This window comes from Notothenia coriiceps, unplaced genomic scaffold (genome assembly GCF_000735185.1).
Source record: "Notothenia coriiceps isolate Sejong01 unplaced genomic scaffold, NC01 NC01_scaffold00006334, whole genome shotgun sequence".
In the NCBI taxonomy this organism is placed as follows: Eukaryota; Metazoa; Chordata; class Actinopteri; order Perciformes; family Nototheniidae; genus Notothenia; species Notothenia coriiceps.
Window position 1 is genome coordinate 11089 of NW_011339035.1, and position 8885 is coordinate 19973.

At 42.9% G+C, this 8885-nt stretch overlaps 1 protein-coding gene across 1 annotated transcript in view; it reads left to right on the top strand.

The window, feature by feature from the left end:
- LOC104943610 (protein turtle homolog B-like) overlaps window positions 1-8885 on the top strand; it is a gene marked incomplete at its 5' end in the record, with an annotated part of 15891 nt that extends 7006 nt beyond the window's left edge. Inside the window, 3 exons of the mRNA XM_010769064.1 lie at window positions 747-2384; window positions 7119-7246; window positions 7858-8885. Of these exons, the coding sequence (XP_010767366.1) occupies window positions 747-2384; window positions 7119-7246; window positions 7858-8072 (1981 nt within the window). The remainder of the gene's footprint in view (window positions 1-746; window positions 2385-7118; window positions 7247-7857) is intronic.

An 8885-nucleotide genomic window follows, 5' to 3' on the forward strand; every position in this document is an offset into this window, starting at 1 on the left:
CGGCGTATACTGCCGCCCGAAGTCCCGGGTAAATCGCCAGAAGCGCTGACACCTCCTCATCTCCACCGCTCCAACGTTTTATTTTGTGTTGCCATAAGTTAGTCTCTCTCCGTTTGTGCGCGTGGCTAATGCTAATAATGCTAATGCGAGCAAATAAAATGGCGGCTTCACAAAGCTTTTCGGAGTTTTACGGGGCGTGGTTTGCAATTCGCCCAGCCAATCAGAAATTGGAACCTTTTCCTCCCCAGGAAAGTACCACCTCTCTAGCATGGACTGAAAATGGGTGGGCGCTGTACACTAGCTGCCCACTGCTCCTAGTACTAGACTCCTGGTACTAGGATGGGTTAAATGCAGAGGCCAAATTTCACTGTGTGTGCTGTGTGCTCTGCATGTGTGACCATTAAAAGAGGGTTTCATCCTTCCGTATTCTATTCCTATTCTATAAAAGGTTTGCATGAACTAGGTTCTAGTTCCAGATCTTTTTGGTGTGAAAGCAAAATCCCAAGAACTATCGGAACTGTTCCTGGGAAAAGTACTCCAGTGTGAAAGCGCCTATAGTCTTGTAACTGGAGTGCAACCGTCACTGATGTTTTTAATGGCATCTATGTTTTTCATATATCATCTTCTTGTGTATGGTCTGTTGTCATTTTTGTTAAATTGTGGCTGAATTTATTTTCAGCACCATCAGTAAAGCTTTACTGGCTATTTGAGCATTTAAAGATTCACTTTTGTGTTCTTTTCTTTAGGTCATCTTCAGGAAAGTTGAGCCCGGAGAGCATTCGTTCAAAGGCATCTCCGTCAGAATCATCTGAAGATAGTCATGACCAGTGTTCGGGAAAGAAACCATCCACAGTTACAGGGAAGAGGGAGGAGTTGTCTTTATACAAAAAGACCAAAAGAGCAATAACAAGCAAGAAATACGGCATGTCCAAGCATGAAGCTGAAGAATCACCCATTGAACTCATCAGCCGAGGCCCAGATGGACGCTTTGTCATAGATCCCACTGTTGCAGAAATGTCTGTAAAGCCCCGGCGAATTGAGGGCTTCCCCTTTGTGGAAGAATCAGACCACTATCCTGAATTCCGGCAGTCAGACGAGGAAAATGATGATCCAAGGTCTATGCCCCCAGTTATGGCCCCTCTACGGCCTCAACAGATTTCCCCAATCTCCAGCCAGGAATCCTACCTGCAACCTCCAGCCTACAGCCCTCGTTTCCATAGGCCTTTCGAAGGTATGACCATCATGGAGAGCAGCCAGCTCCAGGCTACGGGGCAGATCCGAGGTTCTCTCCACCACAGGGCTTTCTATGGCTATTTAGGCCACCCTGGGGATCATGACCCCCCACCTCCTTTTTACATGACTGATACTAGCCCACTCAGTTCTGTCATGTCCTCCCCTCCCTACCTTGCTGAAGGTCCTTTTGGTCACCCCATGATTCCTGAAGAATGCAGGGAGGGTGATTTTCCTCAATATGCTGTCCCTGGTTTCCCACTTCCTCTGACTATCACCTCTTCCTCTCGTACACCCGAGATTTGGCAAGGACTGGATTTCACCTTTGCAAGTCTGGAGGGTCCCCAGTTCATTTTCCCGCCGCACCACCCTTTGCATCTCCGCCACGACTCCCCCTATCCTCCTCCACCTCATGTTCTTCCCCTAAGTTCTTTCCAGCCCTCCCTTCCAATGCCTACCTACCCAGCTGTCCTGCCACTGGAGGCCCCAAAGAGCCGCTCAACTAGGTCTCCCAGCAAGGCCAAGCCTCGTGGCTCCCCAGCCAAGCATAGAGCTATGCAAGAGGCACATTTTGGGCATCTAAGACACACAAGCCACGGAATGGGTGTGCCGGTTTTGCCTTACCCCGATCCAATGGCCCATATTGTACCAAGCGCATTCAGTAGCCTTGACACGCGATGGTTTGAAACCACCCCTCGGTTCAGTCCTAGACAGGCTTGTAGGGTGGATTCTGGAATGCATCAGGTGGTCCTCCAGCCCTCCCGACTCTCCCCCCTAACCCAAAGCCCGCTTAGTTCTCACGAAGGCTCCCCAGAGATTGTAGTACGTCCCAGGCCACGTCCCAACATTGTCCAACCTCGCATACCACCAGAGATGTCTGAGATTACCCTCCTCCCTCCTTCCACAGCCAGCTTCTCAAGGAGATCTTCCCCCTCCTCCTCACCTGCCCACCATGGCCAGGGTAGCAGGAGAGCCAGTCCCAGCTACCGTTCCCACATAGCCTTTGCCACTTCTGCAAGCAGCTACCCAGCTTCCCAGTCCCCGTCACCCCCCATGGAAAGCAGCAACATATTTGGGCAGATGCCATCTCAGAGAAGGACTGAGGAGGGGATTCTTCCATCTGAGCCCTCTCCACCCCAGTTGTCAGCTTCAGGGTAGGTGCATTAGGCATGTAGAGAGGGATACCATATGAGTCATTTGCCCCAACCCATAATGCTTTAATGTGTAAAGCTGCTCTGACATTTTGGTTACTGAAGTGATGTCTAATATTTAATAATTTTTTTAATCATCTCTGCAGCAAATTAGATTGATAGTTAAGCTGCTTCAAATATTGTTGTGTTTTCATTTCTAATAACTTTTTATGTGAAAAATAACAACTTTCTATTGAAAGTCATCTTTCATTTTATTGTGATCATCCAACTATGGAGGTTCAGTTAAGTTCCAATTTGGTCAATGCTGCTTTTCCATTTCAGACATCAAGTTAGAGATATTCACCCATTGAATCTGTGGAGTATCATTTCAAAGGTATCGCCTTAAAAAACATTGCATTTCCTACTTAAAACAAAAATAAAATTGGGCCATGATTTATTTGTTGAATTGGCAAGAAAAATGGAGTTGCTTCACAGATTACATTTCAGAATGTTTGGGGCTACAGTTCAGCTTAAAAAAACCGATATTGACGGTACACTGTGTAATCTCTTGGCACAAGCCCCTAAAATATTGGGAATTTGCAGACATCACCAAAGGATCCCTGTTTTTCCATCTGTATCATGCGTTACCCTGCTTTCACCTGACAGGAGGAATCCCATAATATTCATCCAATTGATTCCCCAGACAAATCAAGCACCCATTGTTATGTCTAGCTTCAAGCCTCTGAAGATGCCTTTATCATGCAGATGGTTGCTTTAAGAAGAGTTCATCCTGGCAGGCCCTGCGGCCCATCCTCGGCCTTAGTAACCTGACTGTATGACCAATTCTCCCTCACCTTCCAACCTCTCAGATTTGTTCCTATCCTCCCTTCCCTTTCTGTAACCCTCCTCTCCCCAACTCCTTCAATTGCCTCAAGGACACCCCCAGGTCTGACTACCAAGAAAAGGTTGTTGGGCAAAGTGTGTCACAGGGCCTGTCCGCTTCTCATGTATTGCAATGTCTCCATCATTATCAAGTAGGGCCAGTATGGTGGTTCTTGATGGCTCCTGGAGTCTTACCTGCTTTGTTTTTGATTGATCTCAGCTATCTGGGCAGCGTTGTTGTGACCAGGTCCTCTACACAGCAATAGGTAAGGGTTGGATCCATGTCTGAAAGGGGGGGGTTAGCAGGTGGGACTTTTTTGATCACCTCGTCCTTTAAAGGGGAATACTAGACTTTAAGTCTTTGTTTGATTTGTTCCTTACTGCAGTCAACACATGTAGTTCATTTCAGTTCTTTACTTTTTCCTCTTTTTTTAAAGTGGCTATGCATTTTAAGTTCCATAGTCTTCAGTAAATTATGCATTTTGATATGCATATGCCATCATAGCTAATAGATCAGGTCAGAGATGTATCACCAACATGATTTCATGCTTGAGTGGTTTGCTAACTGACTATGTTCATAGACAAATCACCCATAAGTAAGACAAAATAACAGTAATCAGCATCAAACCAGTTCAAATATGTATTCAAGAATGTATTGTCTCCCTAGTTAGCTATTCTGAAAATAAGTTCAGCAAAGGTCACATATTTAGATATAAGAAGAGTATTTGGTGCAGGAGCTACAGAACGCATCTTTCCCTGGCCAGGCTGGATTACACTCCAATTAAATGGTTTTACATCTGTTTTCTGCAACTTCGGTCTAGAGATAAAACCACACTTAGAAGTGTTCTACACAGAATTCAGAGCATATCTTTGAATAAAGTAATTACGTCCTTGTGGCAATGTCTTAGTCTGCTACTGGCAGCAAACATTGTGAACAGTGCAAACAAGGCCTACAATGCTAATCCAAAGCATTGGATGAGAGTCAGAACCACACAAATATTCACATGTACGCCCAGCTGGCCTGGATACAAAGCATTTCCCTTATTTTGCTCATAAATTAATATTCAGAATTACATACAGATAATCCGTAAGAAGCTGTCTGTGTTACGGGTTTGAATCGCCAACAGTTAAACCGTTATTTATACAGATTTACGCCCATAAACAGTTCTCCAATAATGATTTAAAGTCTTGAAAGTGTAATGTAGGTTGATATTAAAATGTACAAGCACTATACTCTCCTGATTTATTTGAATGCACAACTGCCTCAGCAACATGAGATAGAGCTATGGTAGTAAACCTGAGTATAATGTTTGGGTTATATGTCCTGCTTTTTCATAATTCATTCATTGTTATCTGCTTATGTCATGGCGATGGCTTTTGTTAGCAAACGCACGGCCCCTCGCCCTTTCTTTAGCCCAGTGATAAGCCATCTCTCCAATTCAGCCGTCTTCCTCAGGAAGGAATACATTTCTTCTTAATCTTGTCCAATTCCTTATATGCTACTGCTCAGTATGCAGCTCTAGCCTAGCTGTATTAGAGGGCTCCCTCGCCACTATAAAACTGAACTGATTGCCAAAAAGATTGTAAAGGATGACAATGAGGCGGTCACTTTCGCAGAAAGCTTTTAGTCTTTCTTTATTATCAACTATCAGAGAACCGTGTGTGCTATCCAGTAGGGCAGACACAGGCGCCTTTGGTTGTGCCTTAGATAATTGGTTAGCGCTTTTCTCATAATGCTTGTCCCCAGACTCACTATCCAGCAAGATGTTGTACTGACATTCATCAGTGCCTGGTTAGCCCGGTCATAAGATGAGCCTAGCAGGGATTTGGAGGAACAAATGCATCCACCCCTTAACCCTGGCCAAAGGACAGCAAAGAGTAATGCTAATAATAAAGGTTTCTATAACACATATTACTTCCTATATGAAGAAATAACAAGTAACATGGCTGCACAAATAGGTATAGTAGATGTGGATACATCCAAATAATGCTTTTTACAATGTTTCTTTATTACAAACAAATATGATATTCTTAACCAGTATGGTCACCAATTTATGTTGGTGTCTTGTGTCTTTCTGTAGTGTGACAGTATGTGTATTTATCAAAGGTAGTATGTTTACGTTGACATAGACATTGTTTATTGTCATATAAAACGTTTCCAAATCACTTTTAGCATTCTCCTCAAGCGTGACACATTTGATCACTTATATTTTACAGATGCTTGTATTGTATGACACCAATTGAAAATACTGGTATTTTGGTACTCAATCTCTGAGAAATATTTTGTAAGATTTACGATACGACAGTAACTTAAGCTGTGTGTCCACTGGGAGCGATCATCCAGAGTTATATTTTGCATTAACATTAAGGGCAGAAATGCTGTTGCATGTTCCTGGCAGTGATGAAAGCTTAGCATGTGTTCTCAGCGCAGTGTTTCAAGAAGTTAAGGAACATCCTTGGCTTTGTCAAAATGTATCAGGTATAGCAGGTTTTAAACAGAACGAGAGCAATAGCAGGAGTCTTGACCAGCACTTCCCGCAAGCATCTCTGGCCTGGATAAGTAGAAGGAGATTCCTGGTGGACACATAGCATTAATGCCAGGTATAAAGCTTCTGTATAGAGCACGAATCAAACCATCTACTGTAAGTGTACAATGCCCTTGTTATGTTTGGACTGCAGAACAGTTCCTCACTACCATGTAAAGCAAGTGTCCAACTAAAACAGCTTCCGCACTTCTTTTTTTCCAAAGGAACAAACATTTTGCCAAGGGCTTGCAGAGGGTGGACACACAGGGGGCTTTAGACCCCCTTTATGTGTGAAGGAACTGCCCAGTGCTTTTGAATGTATTCCCCTTTAAAGTCGTGTTTCATGTGCAAACTGCCATGCATGCCATCGCTAAATATTGCTCCTTCGTTCCAAAAAAAAAGAAACAATTATATGGATAAATTCTTGTTACATTTGTTGTCCTAGTGCTTCGCTTTTCTTTGGCTTATTTTTCATTATGTGACTGTTCCCGAGTAGTCATTTTCCCCTCCCGCCATCTCTCCCCCTGTCAGCATGGTGAAGCCCATTGTAGACAGTACCCATGTCTATGAATACATATTGATGATGCTTTGTTGCTCAGCTGTGATTCTCCCCCTCTACTAACAACCTTCGGTTTCTCTCTGCAGCCACGGTTGGAAGATGGCCTCTCTGTAATGCTTATTGTTTTCTTGGCCTTGAGAAAACCAAGTGTGTGTGTGTGTTTGTGGCAGAAGTCTGTGGGCTGCCAAGTCATACGTTTCTCCATGAATGGGGGGAAGGTCCGTGCAGTCATGAGCGGCTGAGGAATATACACTCGAAACCAAGGACACATTTGCATCTGTTATTTCCAGAAGGGGATAGAACCATTTAAAAAAGATTTCAATTTGCAAAAAAGTCTTTTTTAAATGTTGTACATTCCAAAACATGAAACATGGTCTCAGGGGTCGTCTAACCCTTTGCTTTACTTTAGGTAGAGATTATTTGGACCAATTTGAGAAAGATATCTGAGAGGGAAATGTGGTTCAAGGTTCACAATTCAAAGTACCATCTAGATTTATGAGTGTATTGTATTTTGTGAAATGTAGTCATCATTTATCTTAACATAACTTTTAGTAAATCCAGATGATGTACGATGTTTTAGTAATAGTAGAGTTGATGAAATCCTTCCCAAACTTAAAAAAAGTGTTTTGTTATCTCATATTGATCCATTGGCAATGTGCTGCACCTCTTGCTCAGCACAGCAGTGGATTGTGTGGGTTTCTGGTTCTGATGCACTCCGTAGTGCAGAAACACTCCACTGTATACGTTTGGCCTGGAGTTACCCGTTTTCCCATCTCTCTGCTCTTTATCCAGAAAATATCGAGGTGTGCCGACTCCCCTTTCGGGGTCTGAGAGGATTGATGCACTGAGATACCAACGTATAAAAAAGGCCAAGAACATGATGATGAACAACAATAACTCCAAGTCCAGAAAGAAAGCAGGTGTGACTCCTGTTCCTGTCTGTTTGCACTTTTCACACAGTGATATTATTCAAAGAGGCCCTGTAACACTTTTTGGGGTTCTCCTTTCCATGTAGTGTGTTACACACTATAGGTTTGTGTGCATGTAAATGGTTTGCAAAGCCCCCCCCCCACTGTATCTGTGAGCAGTATATATAAAAAAATATTAAAATAAACTTTTCGCAATAATTTAAAAGGAGGGCATAGCAGTTAGTTAACACTGAAAAGGGTGATATCATTTATAATGTTGGGTGATGTTTATACTTATCAAATGTGTTTTATCCAGATGTATACATCAGGGAAGTCATGTGCTTGTTCAATTCCCTGTTTTGTTGCAGAAGCTATTGATGTGTACCACGTGATGTGGTAAAGCAGACTAATGATTTCAGGTACACTGAAAAAACTGAAACGTTGACGTAAATTAAATGAATTATGTCAGCAAATGACGTTAAGTTGAAAGCCATAATATGGTAGCTTTGGGACAGAAAACGACTATCAAATTAATTTCATTAGGATGAATGTGTAGAACAGCCTGTAGCATGGCACCATGAGTCTCTGAGGCTATGACAGACTTTTGATCTCCCCTCCTCCAGGTGTCTCCACCTCTCAGACCCAGCAGGCCTACACCTCTCAGGTACTCCAGCCCGAAGAAGTTCTCTACCTCCGCAAGAAGAAGAAACGGCCCATCCTCCACGACCCGTATACTCGCTTTTCTGCTCTGCTGTACCGCCGCCCACCGAGGGAGGACCAGAAGGCTATTTTGGCCAGCATGGACTACATAGACCTAGACCATGCAACCCTCCTTTGAAAGCCCATAAGGACACAGTTACATTCATGCAATATTCCCTCATTCCAAAATCACTACCAAGTGGAAAAAACAAAGATGTTTGCAATTTATTGTTTATAAAGGGGACTAGCACTACATTTCAGCATTCAGATTTGGTATATTGTGTAGCTATGCCCTTGGTCAATTCAATCTGCACTAGTAAGCATTCTGCCATTTTAAATATGTGATAAAAACAACTGTACTTTGTTAGATCAAGAACCTAGATTGTCTCTGAAATGCTGTTCCCAATTTACCGTGAGTGATAAAGCAGCATTGGTCAATTAGAATGACATCACATGCAGTCCTAGCTCCAAGGATTATTTGAACTCTACTGATTGGCAGAATGCACACGGTTGATGTGTATTCCTGAATTCAGTAGTGTTCCCTTTTAAAAAATGTGTTTAAACTACAGCGATTTTCCAAGGTTTTACTCCAGTGCAAAAAGATTTGTTAAGAAAGAGGCAAGTGCCTGTTGTCCACATTTCAAATAATTATACAAAAAGTTCAGTTACCCTTTTTGAATTTGAACACGTTTCATGCGTTGATTGCCCCCCAAAAAGCCCTGCCGGTCTCTGTTTACAGCCCCTTCCACCGGATCCTCTCCGCCAGCAAGGTTTATCTGCCGAGAAACTCGCCTCACAAATGTGTTATCTCACTTCCTACCGAATATACCTCAGAGCACAGGACACGACACCCCCAACCACAAATCAGCCAGCAGAGCAAACTAGCCTTTTTATATATCTTTAGTCATAATTACTTTTCTTAAAACGACATGGTACAGTTTTTCTTTCTTAT